This window comes from Ambystoma mexicanum, chromosome 5q, assembly GCF_040938575.1.
Source record: "Ambystoma mexicanum isolate Mex_15411 chromosome 5q, UKY_AmexF1_1, whole genome shotgun sequence".
Taxonomy (NCBI): Eukaryota; Metazoa; Chordata; class Amphibia; order Caudata; family Ambystomatidae; genus Ambystoma; species Ambystoma mexicanum.
The window spans coordinates 1,270,213,210-1,270,230,406 of record NC_090933.1 but is presented as its reverse complement, the minus strand read 5'-3'; the positions used below and the strand labels follow the sequence as shown (position 1 = coordinate 1,270,230,406).

The 17,197-nt window shown below is 49.3% G+C and overlaps 1 protein-coding gene across 1 annotated transcript in view; it reads right to left on the bottom strand.

The window, feature by feature from the left end:
- Positions 1–17,197, bottom strand: part of CYC1 (cytochrome c1) — a 235,021-nt gene that overhangs the window by 40,630 nt on the left and 177,194 nt on the right. The window contains exon 6 of the mRNA XM_069621810.1: positions 9,576–9,676. Within this exon, the coding sequence (XP_069477911.1) occupies positions 9,576–9,676 (101 nt within the window). The remainder of the gene's footprint in view (positions 1–9,575; positions 9,677–17,197) is intronic.

The following is a 17,197-nucleotide window of genomic DNA, read 5'->3' as shown; positions in this document are numbered from 1 at the left end:
TACATTCTGCTCGACTCTCGCCAGGTACTAATCTGGATTAAATTATTCCTAGAAAACAGAACAGAGTCTGTATGGATAAAAACCTTCATATCTACTCCACAGGTAGACGACTGGAGTACCACAAGGATCCTCACTATCACCATTGTACTTCAACATCTACTATACTCGGCTAATCAAGATTGAAATAAATATATAACCTTGTGTGCTACAACTACGCAGATGAGTCAAATCTTCTACACAATCGAAGATACACAAACAGATCACTCAACTCTAGGAGAATGTCTTAAAAGAATCTATAACTGGATGAACGCAAACAACCTAAAAATCAACCCAGGAAAAACAGAAATCATGAATATATCCAAAAACCAAGAGAACACTACATACCCTGGCTGAAAGAATTGGGACCCACACCCATACCAAAAGGTAGTCAATCTGGTTGTCGTTATAGACTATGCACTAACTTTAGAACCACAGGTAAACGCGATAATTAAGAAGAACAAGTTATTTACCAACTGGTAACGTTCTTTCGATTGGATGTTCCTGTATTCCATCCAGCTTTAGCTGCTTCTGAAATTTCGGCAGAGGGTGCCGTGCATCGATGGTCCCTCGAAGGCCTCCATCGAGGGTGACGTCATCGGGTATACAAGTAGCACGCGTGGCGCCCGTTGGCCTCAGTTCTGTTTTCTCCCCCTCTTGCTCTACTGTGTAGATTGTGCCGGTAGTCCGGTATCAGCCTTGCGAGAGTTGAAGTGCCAATCAACCGGAAAATCTACAGAGGGGTAGGATGGGAGGGCGATGAGGAATACGTTGGAGGAACATCCAATCGAAAGAACGTTACCAGTTGGTAAGTAACTTGTTCTTCAAATGGATTGTGTCCTCCAACGTATTCCTCATCTTATAAAGGTTCCCAAAGCAGTATAGAAAAATCTCTAGAGGAGGGAGTAGATTTTTGATACCATTATAAGGTGGAATATAGCACTGCTTTACCAAAAGCAAGCTCCTTAGACTGGGAAGCATCCAGACTATAGAATTTTTAAAACGTGTGCAGCGATGACCAAGCTGCTGCTTCACAAATGGATTTTATGGGAACACCTCTTTGAAGGGCTATCGAAGAGGCAATGCCTCTGGTGGAATGGGCCCTTAAGCCTTCTGGTGGGTCTTTTCCTGCCAATCTGTAGAATTCTGAAATGCAAAGCACAATCCAACATGATATGGTTTGTTTTGACACCGATTGACCCAATTTCCTTCCGGTGTAGCCAATGAAAAGTTGATTATCCACTCTAAGCTTGTAAAGCCTAGAAATGTAAAAGCTTAAAGCTCTTCTCGGGTCCAATCTGTGCAATCTTTCCTCCTCCTTACTAGGATGAGGTGGAGGGTAGAATGCGGGTAGAACAATTTTCTGATTTAAATGAAAATCGGACACAACTTTAGGTAAAAATGAGGGTTTAACCCTTAATACCACTCTGTCCCTATGGAACACAGTATAGGGTGGGCCAGAAGACAGTGCCTGCAATTTGCTCACTCTTCTTGCAGATGGTAAAGCAACTAGGAAAGCGGTTTTCAATGTTAGTAATCTTAAGGGACAAGTGTGCAGGAGTTCAAAGGGGGCACACTAAGAATTTTAGAACCAGATTAAGATCCGAACTTGGTACTTGGAAGGGGTAAGGAGTAAACGCATTGGTGAGTCCCTTTAAGAATTGTACTATTAAAGGAATTTTGAAATAGGAGCATTCTTCCAAAGAGCGCTTGAAAATGGAAAACGCTGCAAGATAGCCTTTAATGGTCCCAATATTTAGACCTCTATGAGCTAGGGACAAGAGGAAGGACAACACTTCTGGAATGGAACATAGAAAAGGATCAACATTCTTTTCTCTCCCCCAGTGGCAAAACTTTTTCTAACAGCAACGGTATAGAGATTTTGTTGCTGGCCTTCTTGTGGAAAGCAACACCTCCATGACGTCATCTGGAAGGTCCCAATCCTTGTATCTCAGCCTTTCAAATACCAAGCATGACGGTTTAGAGTCTTGACCTCTGGATGTAGAACCTGGCCCTCCATTTGTGAGAGAAGGTCCTCTCTCTGAGGAAGACGTAACGGAGGACAGATGACATGTCTAGAAGGTCCGGTTACCACGTTCTCCTGGCCCAATCCAGGGCAATTAGGAACATGCGGTTTCCGAACTGTCTCAATCTCCTGATGGCCTGAGGAATGACAGGAATCGGAGGGAACGTGTATAATAGTGGGAAGTTCCACTCCACCACGACCCTAGGGCTCTTCTCAGGGGAAATTCCCTTGAGCAATACTTTTCGCAATTCCGGTTGATTTCGGTCGCAAACAGGTCTACTTTAGGGATTCCCCAAAGGGCGAAGATCTCTTGAATGACTTCCTGAGCCAGTTCCCACTCGTGGGACAGTGCTCTGCCTGCTCAAAGCGTCCGCCGTCATATTCTCCTCTCCGGCTAGATGAATTGTCGTTAAGGAGAATCTTTCTTGAATTGCCCAATACCAGAACCGCATTGCCTCTCTGCACAGAAGTAGTGACCCTACACCTACTATTTTGTTTAGATAATGCATGGCCACTGTGTTGCCCGTCATTATCAGGACATTTTTATCTGACAGATGGCAGAAAATCTTTCAGCTCTAGAAGGTTGATGTGTAGTTTGGACTCCAATGGAGACCAACAACCGCTGATCGTCAGCATGCGCTCCCCACCCCATGAGTGAGTCGTCCGTCACTACTGTAATCTCCGGTCATGGTTGCCAAAACTGTTCTCTTTTTAGGATATTCTCTGTGCAAGTCCACCACAGAAGATCCTGCCGAACCTTGTTCGGAATCTGAAGAAAATCCGTCATTTGACCTGAGAACTGGGATCATTGAATCTTTAGAGCCCATTGAAGGGATCTCATCCTCAGGCGTGCCTCTAGCACTAGGAAGATGCAGGATGCCATGAGGCCGAGCAACCTTATGAAGTCGTAGGCCTGGAGATTTTGGGCATTTTGGAAACCATCTGAAGAATGTCTTGAGCTCTTGAGTTGGGAGGCGAGCTCTTTCCCAGGGATGTGTCTAGTCGAGCCCCCCCATGTACTGGAGCTGTTGGGAAGGTGTCATTTGTGACTTGTTGAAATTGAGGGAGAAGCCCATTCTGTGGAGGAAGTAGCAGGTGACTTTCAGATGAACCAGTGCTTTATCGGCAGAACGTGCCCTGATCAACCAATCGTCTAGGTAGGGGTAGACGCGAATCCCCCTCTCCTTAGGTGCGCTGCCACCACTACCATTAACTTGGTGAAGACCCTCGGGGCGGAGGTCAACCCGAATGGCAGGACTCAAAACTGATAGTGTGAGTCGCCAACTGCGAACCTCAGGTATTTTCTGTGCTTGAGATTAATTGGCACATGAAAATAAGCATACTGGAGGTCCAATGACACCAACCAATCCTGAAGTTGAAGGGCCTGAAGGATCTGAGAAAGTAACAATCTTGAACTTGTCCTTCCTGAGGAGCTTGTTCAATAAGTCCAAGATGGGTCTCAGTCCTCCGTCCTTTTTGGGAATCAAAATGTAAGGGGAGTACCAGCCCTTGTTCCTCTCCGCTACAGGTACTGGCTCTATAGCACCTTTCTCCAGCAGGGTTCGAACTTCCTGCTGTAGGAGCGGGTCTGAAAACTTCAAAGGGCGTCTCCCTGGTGGATTGCTTTGATGTTGGGTTAGAAAAGGAAGGCAGTAAACTTGGGCTATTATTTCCAGAGCCCAATCATCTGAAATAATGGCTTGCCATTCTTGCAGATGCTGCGACAGCCTGCCCTCCCACAGGTGTCTTGTGATGCAAGTCCGCAAAGTGGTTTTGTGGCGGTTGCTGCGGCCGCTGATGGCAAAGACGCTGCAGCTCGAGCTGGCTTTGCACGTTTTCCTCGTCCACCACGAGTGGCCTTTCTCTGGCCCCTTTAACTGGCCATTCCTCTCACCTTTCCATATGAGGAGTTGTAACGATAGGATCGTCCCCTCCAAGATTGTCCCTACGCACGAAACAGAGAAAAAGGATGACTATACTGGAAAGGATACTGACAGCCCCAGAACCGACAGGGAAGCTCCCGCAGTACCGGGACGGATGAAACCAGATGGAATGAAACACATGGTGACTGAGTCAACTACCCCAGGCAATCCCACCAACAACCTCCCCGTCCCCCCTTAGTTGCCACCAGGTACCAAGTGTCAATTGTCAATTGAATTGTCGAGACACTGACAATCACCACACTAGCTGAGTGGTGGATATAGGCAGATGCTCTGGCCCCAAAACTAGGAAGGGAGGACAGGTGGGGTGGTGAGGGAGGCTGGTTGAGGTGGGAGACAGCTGTCCAAAGGACATTGAATGAAAGATGGGCCCAGATCATATCAGTGGCACATCAGGAGAGCCTGCACAAGCCCAGCACCTCAATTCAGGATAGAGATGCCAACTAACCAATTCCACTAACAATTTCCCCCCTCTGCACACACCTCTCAAACTCCAAACAAACACAACCACAAACCTACAGCACAACAAACCGCACAAACTTCACTACATTGCAACACAACAAAAACAGACTTCCACAACAGTACACGACGACTACCGGCCGCAAACACCCTAGGCCCAGCCAACGGACCCACCGGGCTGAGTCCGCCAACAGCACATCACTGCTCTCTTGCACTTTTCCTGCTTTCTCCCACTAACTCACCCTCCCTTCCTCTTTCAGAGCCACCAGTGTGCCAGGGGACCACTCCAGTGGTTATAATGCGCGGTACAAATGTCCTTTAACATTAACGCTCGAAAAGGCTGAGATTGTCTAATAGCAGCTCCTAAAGACTAGGCAGCTGCTTTTGAGGGCTGCAACCTCTCAAGGCTCTTGTCAGCCTTGTTGCCAAAAAAGGCGATACCCGTCAAAGGGCATGTTCAGAAGACCGTTTTGCACGTCTGGTGCGAAACCAGACTTCCGTAACCACGCAAATCTGCGCATTACTAGGCTAGTGCCCATGGACCTGCTCACACTATCTGCAGTGTCCAATCCAGACTGAAGGGATTTCTGCATGGCCTCCTTTCCATCTTTAATGGCTAGGAATCCTTCCCTTTCATCCCCTTCTGGTACGTGCTCCGCCGCCATTACAATGCACTCCCACAGAGTGTACGAAAATTTTGCCAAGGCACATGTGGAGTTGCCCGATTTTAATGCCATACTCCCAGCTGAAAATACCTTGCGTGCCCAACCATCCACACGCTTGTCGCCCCTATCTGGAGGGATAGAAGAGTACGCGACCTTATTTGAAGCTGGGGCTGCCTGGACCACCAGACTCAGGAGTAGGGTGTTTAGACAGATAGCCGGGGTCGCTACTGGAAGGGCGGTATTTTGATATCAGGGATTTATTCACCGGAGGAATAGCATCCGGAGTCTCCCAATTTTTGGCCACCCTATTTTGCAAGGGTACATAGAAGGGTAAAATCTGATCTTTGGTGGGACCATGATCCAATATATCGGTCAGATCATCCTGGATGAACTGAGTTGGTGGTCTAGTCCCATCCTAAATATTCTACCACCTTTGTCATTAGTTGACGGTATGAGGGACTGGCGTGTTCCCCTGGTTGTGGCCTGCCAAAATCTGTTTCAGGCGAAGTATCAATACCACTTGCATTATGCAAGGTTTCCACCAGGTCCCTCATCCTGCTTTCCTCAGAAGTCAGGCATTCTGGGACATTTGGGGTGCCATATTCCAGTCCAAAAGGAACATTCTCCTCATCAGACCTCTCCTGTTCTTCAAAAATTGAAGTTAAGGATTTGATACATTCTTTCCTTGGAAGAGGTTTAAAAACCTTTTCTGGGAGAGGCGGGGGAGCACCACTGATGCACAGCAACGCAAAGTGATTCACTTGCTGCAATCACACTTCACCTCCTATAGTGGGTCCCCTGGATACTAGGACCACGAAATATTGTATATTTAAGTTGTATTGCACAAGATGAAGCTTCCCCAAGTTCCAGGCATCAACACGGAACAGCAACATCTGCAGCACAGTAGGCCAAACAAGCGTTGGTCAACCACTGGGCAGTCCAGGGGCAAAGGCTCTTCGTAGGTCTCAAGCTAACGTCAAGAATGGATGTTCCATCCACTCCAAGGGTCGCAGCTCCTTCGCAGGACAGTTGCAGATCTTCCACAGGAAAGGGGTCTACCAGGGCAGCAGCAGAGGTTGGTCACCAGGTCTTCTTCCAACAGGTCTCCGGTCTCCTCACAGGTCTTGAAGCTTCACAGAATCCTTTGTTTTCTTCCAGAATCTCTAGTGTGGGTGCAGAGGTCCACTCAGACGCACTGAAACCAGGTTGTGGATTGGGATCCGACAGTCCCAACCCACATGCTGGCAGCAAACGCACATGGCCTGCCAGTAGCCTGCCAAAAGCCTCTGCTTTCCTGGGCACTGGAACTCCATAAGGATTTTCCTTGCCTCACAGGCCAGGAAGAAGTGTTAAAGACAAGAAGGCCAAAGGACAAGCGAAAAACCATGTGCATGGCCATGTTTCGACACTAGCCACAGCTGGTAGCCAAATGCTGCAAGACTAAAATTAAACACCAAAAAAATTGCTAACGGTAACTGCTGCCACCAGCTTGTCCCATAGGCACACTTAGAGTAACCAAAAATACTCTGAGTCTTAGTCTATGGCAAAACAAAAGGTGTACCCCATTGTACAATGATAAGATAACAAACGTAATAACAATTTACTAACAATATTAAGATTAAGGGAAACAATGTTTCCCAATGCTGACAACCTGAAGCATATGTCATTTCCGCCCCCCACGATGACAAAATGAGCAAAAGCTGGTGTAGGGAAGCTTAAGGCTTCGCTGCACAGCACAAAAGGAGTAGGTCAGAATCAAAAATAAAAGCATGAAATGTGGGGGCTCCATTAAAATGGAAGCAAAGGGGCTGCAAAGAGAAATCTTACCCAACACTTTAACAAGTGATTTTATTTACGTTTGAACTGTGTTCAATTGTAAAATTCTAAACTTATGGTTTACACATGAAGTATTGCATTGGTTTTCTATTGTGTCTATTAGTTTGAAATAGTACTTATTGAATATAAATGTACCTTGTGTATATAAAATAAAATAACTATTTTACTATAACTATAAGTGTGAAAGTGTTTCTTTGGCTCCATGTATTTACTGAATTCACTGTACTTCACTACAGCTCACATCTCCCTCCAAAGATGAGCCTGGTGGCTGACATACTACCAAAACCTTTAGTAGTACAGATTTATACTACAATGTGGGGTTTTGTATACCAAGGGATGTTGTATAAAGTCTTACCACAGGTAGGACTCCTCGAACAGTGCTCTCAGAGTACAAAACATAACTCAACAGGAACGGACCAGTGCTCCCAAAATAAATAGGAGTTGTTGAGTGACACCAAAAAGGCTTTTCTCACCACAAAAGTCAGCCAGGATTCAACGACAAACAGATAATATGAGGGGCCTGCTGTGCAAGTCAATGATGGAATGCTAGATTTTCTTTTTTCACCTTTCCCTCCATAGATTTCTATGGGATCCCCTTTTTGCTTGTTTTGAACCATGTTCTCACTTTATGGAGGTAAGTCAAGCCTTCCACTTTACTACCGTTGCCCGTTTGGCTCATTCTTATGGAAGAAACTGACTAGTCGCTAAGACCGGCAGTACTGCGAGACAGCTTCCCTTTTGGAAGTCTAACATTTTTACAATTGTACACATCACCTTACAGTGAAGTGCAGTTGGGATATTTTGTATCCCATCTTTTCTTATAATGGCTTTTTGATTACTTTTACAATGTGCCTAAGACAAGCTTGTAGCAGCATTGATACCGTTTGTTTTATTTTACTCGTGCACTTTCGCAAGTACTGCATATTGCTACTAAATGTGGCTAGCACCTTAAAAATGGGCGTGGCTAATTTTTTTCACTTGTTCTTTGGCCATATTCCCACCTTCTCAGGTTAGATAATGCCTTATGTGAAATTACTCTTCTGGGTAAAGCTGTGGCTTTTGGGCGCTCAGGGGTGTTCTGTGCGTGTGACAGGGAAAGGGCTACAACTGTCTATTCCCAATCTACATCTCTGGTGCCAGAAGTCCATTGCTGGGCAGATATGACTAACTGTGGCTATAGATGATTGGATAGCCACTGGCTATCTGAAGAGTCCAGAGGTCCTTACTATCGGTCGGCATGAGCTTGCTCCCAGTCCGAATCCTTAGGAAGGATAGGCCTAGGGTTTAGTTGAGTACTTGCCTGAACTTCTATCTAACATTGCAACTCATGTATTAATCATAACCACTGGCATGGCTATTCCTATAAGAACTTACTCAAAAAGTATATGCTTTGGAACTGGTGACTTTCGGGCACAAGACCCCAAACCATCTTAGGGTTGGCCTTCAACAGAAAACAATTCCCCTCAATCTTATAGAGTTATTTCTATTGTATGCATCTGATTACTCACCTATGTTGCACAGGTAATTGATACATGTGCAATCCTCCTAAGGGTGAATGTATACATCTGTCTTGTAAGGGTTTTGTGTGACCGTATTTGCCTGGTATTTTTATCTGCTTAGTGTGTAAACTAAAGACCCAATAAATAATTGTATTTTCCTATATCAGTCTAACTAGTGTGGCCTTGTGTTGACTCATTGTAGCCCCTCCTCTCACCCTTCATGAGACTAAGGCTTTACCACTCTGCTACCTCACTTTGACTGGGGTTGGCTGACCCCTCAGTCTTCCCTGTTCACCATAGCAGGGTGGGCTCCCAAAATCCTCCAGCAGGGCCAATTTTTGGAATCCATCTTAACAGCTAATACTGGGTCTAACCCACAAGGTAGCCATGTTTGCCACTATAATAGGCAAAAGGCAAGATCACAGCATAAAGACAAAGATGCACAGCAGTGCTGAGATAGTAATATAGATAAGTAAGGTAAACCCAGCCACCAGTCTGTCGGGAACACACTGCCAGTATGTAAAATCTCCCACAGTAAAAAGAAATGGGGGGGGGGGGGGGAAGGCCTCCTACACTAGTTGCCATAGGGACCAGTAATGCTACACAAAACAGTAAAACGTGACAGGGTCCGCTGTCACGGATAGCTATAAAGGAATAATCCATGTAGCCCCATGCAAACAGTGCGTTACTTGCCAGGATAGATCGGAGTCAGAAAAGGCAAACCAGTGAAAGACACTGGGGGTCTCTAAGAATGAAGCTGTAAGAGTGGCATAGAGGAAACCACTGCTCCTGATGAAAATTAAACGCTGATACATTAGTTTGTAGTGCATTGGTTGGTTCCATATCAAAGCAGTGGTTTGGTTTTTAAGCTGCGTTCCCGAGAAAAGATACTCCTCTATGATCAATAACGAAAACTTGCATGATGGCAAAAGCACTACTGCCAGACTCACTACCCATAAGAATGGAAATGTGTTTCTTTGATGCACTGGTTAGGTGTCATTACCCCATCTTTAACAATATAGCCTCTCAGGGTTTGGATACAATTACAGTGGAGAGAAAAAGTAATCATGTTTCCTCCCGTCCATTCATTTACAATCAACTGGTTCACACTCACCTTCAGTCCCATACGTTTGCGCTGGTCATGCTCTGGCTCAGCTGCCCACCTCAGGAAGGTACAAACATCCTTGGCGACTTGAGACATGGTCGCTGGAGTGCCTGTGGTGTAGAAAGAACGATTTACTACAGTTAAATACAATTTGATAATCACCATTGTTACTGGTCTGCTTTTTGCAGGGTCTTCAACGTTTGACAAAAACAAATCACAAACAAAAGTATCAATTACTGCAAAGGTGATTCAGGCTTTGAGGAAAGACTCCTTTTGCTGCTTTCCCTGCAGAGACATCAATGGGACACCCCACTTTTGATATCGTTTTGAACCTTTCATGACTTTTAGGAGGTAAAGCATTTACGCTACACTTCGCTTGCTAAAATCAGAACACCACCACCCTCCACACCTCTTGTCATCACACCGGATCTAGCCAACTCACCTCACTCCTAACACTCTTCCTCGAGGAAGCCCACCCCACACCCCCATCAAACTCTTCGACCTCTGGCGCTGGCGTTCCCTCGCACCCTTCACACCAATTAAACGGCCCTCTCAGAGATCGGGTGCCACACTCCGGTGGTAAACCGCCAACCTCAAATCACGAAAAACTGAGCACCGTCTGTAACGGGCCCGGAGAACCTACCCAACCACCAAGAACAAAACCACCCTAGCAAGACCAACAAGAGCATATAGACTGAAAATCATAAAAACCAAGAAAGCATTCTACCGGAACAGAAGCCTAGCAAGGAACTGCAGGGAATCAGTTCCAAATGCATTTCTCCGAGCTGCTCCACCCGCTCCCCCCTCCACCAAACTCCCAATCCCTATGCCACGCCTTACCAGAAAACCTCCAAACGTAGAAGACTTAACTACAGACCCATCTCCAACATACCCTACATAGCCAAACTACTAGAAAGGTACGTCTACCAAATAACCCAAGAATTCATAGAAGAGCACTGCCTACTACACCAGGCACAAGTTGGCTTCAGACCTATGAGAGGAACAGAATCGGCTCTCCTCTCAATATGGGACGACCTAAAAACAAACGCAGACTCAGACAACAGCACCGCTTTGATTCTCCTTGATCTGTCTGCAGGCTTCGCCACTGTCAACCACGCCATTCTCATAAAGAAGGACTAGGGAGAACAGACACTGCCCTACTATGGATCGAATCCTTCCTAACAAACAGAACAGAAACAATATGGATGAAACCTTGTAAATCCAAACCCAGAGTCTCCTCGTGCGGAGTACCACAAGGATCATCCTTCTCCCAGCTTCTATTCAACATCTACATGTACCTACAAACTCATCAAAAAACACAGCCTGTTAGGCAGAAACCTGTGCAGTTCCCTCTGGGACCACTGCAAAAGATTTAGGACTACAGGTGTTTGGCAGTAAACCCACTTGGTAGCAGTCTGTACCACACAGATTCACTTGGTAGCTGTGGCTGAGCAGTCAGACTTCCCTCAAGAAGAGTTAGGCAGTATACAGAGTATTCACAATAGGTCAAGAGAACACAGTAGAACAAGTAAACACTGACCAGGGCTTGGTGTAAAAGAGATAATTATTTATTTAAAACCACATCTAGAAAAACACAGGCACTAATAGTAAGCAATTCAAAAACACGGTCACTAAAAGATATACACTCCCTTAAAAGAATATTAGACAAGTCTTAAGTAAAGCCCCACTTATTTTCAGACAGCGGTGAGCGCTTAACGTAGATGGCACTCTAATAGTTCGTTTTAAAAAGGGAGAGAAAAGCAGAGAACAAGTTGAAACAGATCCCAACACTTATCAGAACATAACAAGAGAGGAAGGCAAAGTAAAACCGTGAAGTTAGAGTTCAAGAGGCCGGATCCACTTTCAGAGGATCCAAACGAAATGTGTCCAAGGTCACACGGTTGCAGTGCACAAAGGTCTTGTAAAGGTTCAAAAAAGAGTTGGACCAAAGAAAGGGACCAGTTAGAGGGTCAAGGCGGCCAGCCCAGTCCAGAAAGTTAAGTGGTTATTATTACCTTGTAGCAATCTTTAGAAAGGGAGGCCTGGCGGACACAGTACCTTAAAGTGGTGAGAACGCTCCAGCAGGTCAGTTGTTCCTGGCAGCGGGTGCAAGTCGGTGCTTCATCCGGGGGAAGAGAGGATCTCGTCGTGGAGGAAGACAGGAGTCCGTTGCACTGCCAGGGAAGAAACCAGCCGCTGAGTTTCTCAGGTACAAGGAGCGGTCCGGTGATTCGCGGTTCAGTGGTGAGTGGCTATCCGGCCGCCGGGGTGCTCGGCACGGCAGTTCGACCACAAACCGGTCTGGGGTGCGAAGAATGAAGGTAAAACTGGTTGTGCCCACCAGTCAGGGGAAGAAGCCTCTCCAGCCAGGAGATCTTCTGTCGTCGGGAAGTGGTGAGTCGTTCTGCAGGGCTCCACCGGTGGTGTCGTCGTGGTAGGTCGGCTCAGCTTCTCCCTCGTCGGATTCTCAGGTCCTGTGGCGACTTCTGAAGTTCCAGTCCCCAAAGCCCTGCTTTAATGCAGAAAACCCCCATTCACTCAGCCTAGCTGTCACTCAAACATGCTAAGTGGTGAGCCGGGCCGGCCAATCACACAAGAGTGTGACTTGAGTTACCAAGGTAACTCAGTCCAGGGTGCCTAAACCCCCTACCCACACCCCCTGTGGTACCCAGACAGAGTAGCACCACTTTTGGAGGCTTCTGTGGAGAAGCCCTCCAAAAAGTGGAACAAAGGGCTCGACTTGGGTTGGAGTCACAGAAGAGAACACAAATGCCATTTTAGAATAGAGTCTTGGCAAAAAATAGCAACCGGAGAATTAAAATTAAATAAACCGGCGGTATGTTCGAGGCTATGAGAAATAATTAAAGTTGGTAGCCTCGAACAATGGGAAAATCCCATAGGAAAAAATTTGCGGTCGAATATAAAAAGTAGTTTCCACTGCCACCAGCCAAAACTCGATCAGGGGGGACGGAGACGTGCCCCCTCGACTAACAGACCCCGGGGCAATCGAATTGCCCCGACCAGTACGTCCACAATAGGATGGTTTGTACTGGTTTCTGTTAATAATTTGGGACTAGTAAAGCCAATGGTGACTTTACATGCCCTGGGAGACAGTAGTCAGTCCCAAAGTATGGAGTCTATGGTGGGGTGTCACTATGACACCCCTGTGTTACTGCACGGAGGGTGCTGTGTAACACATAAGAAAAACACATGAGACCCTATGGAGTAAAGGACCCCATAGCCCATAAAACACATTACCAGTCAAAGGAATACCATAAATCAGGTCCAAGAGTGGGAGAAAGAGAGTCTCACTCTTGACAGGAGAAAAAAAAAAAAACTCCAGAAATCCAGCAAAGCTGCTGGGGGACTCACTAGGTTAGGAAATTCAGCTTAAAGAGAGAATTCTCCCCAACAGCCTCACATGCTACAACTACGCCGACGATGGAACAAGTTACTTACCTGTAACTGTTGTTCTCCAGCATGGGTCTGGCATGGATTCACATGCTCATGAATATTCCCCGTCGTCAGGCTGGGAATCCTCGGTAAAGAAAAAACCAGTATCAGTTTCGTTTCTGATCTGTCTTTCGTAGTAATAACCAATCACTGATCTCTGCGTCATACTGACCACAGCCAATGACTGCCCTCTACCTAAGCCCCGCCTCTGGCAGCCATCTTCAGATTTGGAAGCACGTGAAGTGGCAGTATGACCAAGTGAAGAGCCGCAGAGGGGTAGGCGGGAGGGTTCGCATGTGAATCCATGCCAGACCCATGCTGGAGAACAACAGTTACAGGTAAGTAACTTGTTCCTTCTCCAGCATGGGGTCTGGCATGGATTCACATGCTCATGAATAAAGAATACATAGCAGTACACACATGCACAACCACGGGAGGTGGCAAAGGCTCAACATTAAGCATCAATCAAACTCAACATTAAGCATCTTACCTCCTCACCAGGCTCACCTCAGGCAAACAGGTTGCGCAGCACTGCTTGGCCGACCCTGGACTCCTCCCTGGAATCCCGGTCGACGCAGTAGAATTTCGTGAAGGTGTGCGTCGACCTCCACGTAACAGCCCTGCATATGTCCAGCAGGGGCACACCAGATAGGAACGCTGTGGTAGCTGCGATCGCTCTGGTGGAATGGGCTCTCGGACGGCCAGGCAGCGGTCGGTTTGCCAACCGGTGACAGTACATGATACAGCCGGAGAGCCATCTGGAAATGGAAGCCTTCGAGAGAGCCTTCCCCTGATTGACAGGTCCAAAATTCACAAAGAGTTGTGACGTCTTCCGAAAACACTTCGTGCGGTCCACGTAGAACTTCAGCGCTCTAGCCACATCCAGCGAGTGCAAAGTCCTCTCAGCCGGCGACGAAGGCAGCGGGAAGAACACGGGCAACACCAAGGGTTCGTTGAGATGGAAGTCCGACGGTACCTTGGGCATGAAGGAGGGGTGCGTCCTGAGCACTACCCTCGTGTCGTGAAAAGTCAAGTACGGGGCCTTGCAGGAAAGGGCCTGGATCTCTCCCACTCGTCGTGCGGAGGTGATGGCCACAAGAAACGCTGTTTTCCACGACAGAAATTTACACGGAGCTGAATGCAGAGGCTCAAACGGAGGTCCCATGAGCTTGGTCAGCACCACGTTGAGCTCCCACGCCGGGGCCGGAGCCTTCACCGGCGGGAACGATCTGAACAGTCCCTTCATGAACTCTTTCACCAGACGATGAGACCACAAGGACGTCCGCCCCGTGGTTCTGGTGTATCGGGAGATCGCAGCAAGATGAATCTTGATGGACGCGTGTGCCAGTCCAGCTTTGGCCAGCGTCAGCAGGTACGGCAGTACTTGGGGGGCCGTAATCCGTAGAGGGTTAATCTTCTGTGTGTGGCACCAGACAGAGAACCTCTTCCATTTGTGTCCGTAGCATTTAAGAGTCGAGGACGCCCTGGCCTTTGCAAGAACCTCTCTGCAGTCGGCCGGTAAGTCGTATCCTCCAAACTCTAGCGCTGCAGGAGCCAGGCCCGCAAGTTCAGCGATTTCGGGTCGTGGTGGAGGATGGCGCCTCCTTCTCTGGAGAGTAGATCCGCGTCCGCCGGCAGCTTGATAGGCGGGGACGCTGACAAGTCCAGAAGGTCCGGGAACCATATCTGCCTCGGCCACGCAGGTGCGATGAGGATCATCCTGCACCGTGACCTCTTGAGCTGGTTGACGATCCGGATTAGCAGTGGCAAAGGAGGGAACGCGTAGAGGAACAGGCCCTCCCAGGGGAACGAGAAAGCATCGCCCATGCTCCTCGCCTGGGGAAACCTGCTGGCGAACCTCCGGCACTTGGAGTTCGCCGCAGCGAACAGGTCGATCTGGGGTGTGCCCCACCGTCGGAAGAGGCGATCCACTAGATCCTGCCGTAGTTCCCACTCGTGGCACGAGCGCAGCTCCCTGCTGAGTGAGTCGGCAATGGTGTTTTTTATCCCTGCCAGATGAAACGGCACCAGAAATATGCCTTGGGCGACGGCCCAATGCCACAGGTCCTGCGCCTCCTTGGACAGTGCTGGGGACCTGGTTCCGCCCTGTTTCCTGATGTAAAACATGGTGGTGGTGTTGTCGGTGAAGATCCTCACCACCTTGCCCTTGAGGGACGGAAGGAAGGAACTGAGGGCTCAAAACACTGCACGGAGCTCCAGGACGTTGATATGTAGGGACTTCTCCGTCGGGAGCCAAAGTCCCCTTGCGTGCAGATTTTCGGTGTGCGCTCCCCACCCTTCCAGGGAGGCATCCGTGGTCACTGTCTCCTGGTGGGCCGGGGACTGGAAGTCCATGCCCGCCGTCAGATGCGCGCGGGTGCCCCACCACCGTATCGCTCGTCGGAAACTCTCGTCGAGCGTGATCCTTTCCTCGAAGCTGCCCGTCGTCTGGATCCAGCGCGCATCCAGGAACTCCTGCAAAGGGCGCATCCGGAGCCTGCACATGGGAATGAGGTAGATGCAGGAAGACATCATCCCGAGGAGGGACTTGATGGACCTCACTTTGGCCGTGTCGGCCACCAACATCCGTTGCACCTTGCCCAAGATGGTCCTGGTCCTCTCCTCCGACGGGGAGGCCAGAAGGGACACCGTGTTGAGCCTCGCTCCTAAAAAGAGTGCGTCCTGCGCGGGCACCAGGTGGGATTTGGCGTAGTTCACGGAGAATCCCAGGTCCGTGAGGAGTTGGACGGTCCTTGCCGTGTGGTCCACGGCGAGCTCCCTCGTCTTGGCGCGGATGAGCCAATCGTCCAGGTAGGGGTAGACGTGGACCCCTCGCGGCGGAGCTGTGCCGCCACCGGTGCGAGGCACTTGGTGAATACCCTGGGTGCCGACCGTAGTCCGAAGGGGAGGGCTTTGAATTGGTAATGACGCCCTTGGACCACAAACCTGAGGAATTTTCGGTGCCTCTTTAGTATGGGAATGTGGAAGTAGGCATCCTCCAAATCCAACGACGATAGGAAGTCTCCTTCCTCCAGCTGACCCAGGACGTGCTGGAGGGTGACCATCCGGAACTTCTGCGCCTTGATGAACTTGTTCAGACGTCGTAGGTCTAGGATGGGGCGCCATCCTCCCGTCTTCTTCTTCACGAGGAAGTATCTCGAGTAAACTCCGGAGCCCCGAAGCCTCTTTGGGACGAGTTCGATGGCGCCCTTCCTGAGCATCGCCTTTACCTCCATGAGAAGTTGTGGGACGTGAAGTTCTTTCTTGGCCACGGGGGGGACGCGCGGGCATCTTCTCTGAAACTCGAGTGCGTGTCCCCGGGCCAGGGCGTCCAGCACCCAACGGTCGGTGGAGATGGACTCCCACACGCTGACGAAGCTCGCCAGCCGGCCTCCTACCGGGGTGCTCCGGTGGGGGCCCGACCCCACGGCCGGTTCAATCCTGCTTGGACGCGGCCTTGCCGCCTTGACCTCCTTGGCGACGACGGCGGGTCCGCTAGACTTGCCTCGTCCTCTGTAGGCCTCTTGCGACGACGAGCGGGCCGCTTGACGGTAGGAAGAGAAACCGCCGCTGGAACCTTTGGAGGCGCCCTTGCCTCCGCTGCTCCGAAAGGGCGTCCGTCGTTGCTGCAGAACTCCAAGGGCCCGGGCCGTCTCAGTATCCGCCTTAATGGCCTGAAGGGAATCGTCCACCGTCTTCCCAAACAGGTTGTTCCCATCGAAGGGCATGTCCAGGACTCTGGTCTGAAAGTCTTGCCGGAAGTCCGTAGCTTTGAGCCATCCACAACGTCGAAGGCAAACGCCGTTGCCCAACTGGCGGAACCCAGTGTCGGCGATGTCCGTCGCAACGGTGATGGCGTGGTCCGAGGCCACCTCACCTTCCTGCAGGATCTCCAGGGCCTCCGCCCTCTTGTCGTCCGGCAGAAAATCCAGCAGGGGAGCTATTTTGTACCAGAGCTCCCTGTCGTAGCGGGCCACGATAGCCAAGGCGTTGGCCGCTTTAATCGTCGTCGCCGCCGAGATGACTCTACGCCCCATCGCATCCAATTTCTTTCCCGCGGAGACGACGGAATCCGGGGTAGGCTGCGCCCGGAGGCACAGGGGGGCCGTGTCCGGGACCCGGTACTTCTTTTCGTACCGGTCTCTTCTAGCTGGCGTCGTGGAAGGGTTCTTGAGGAG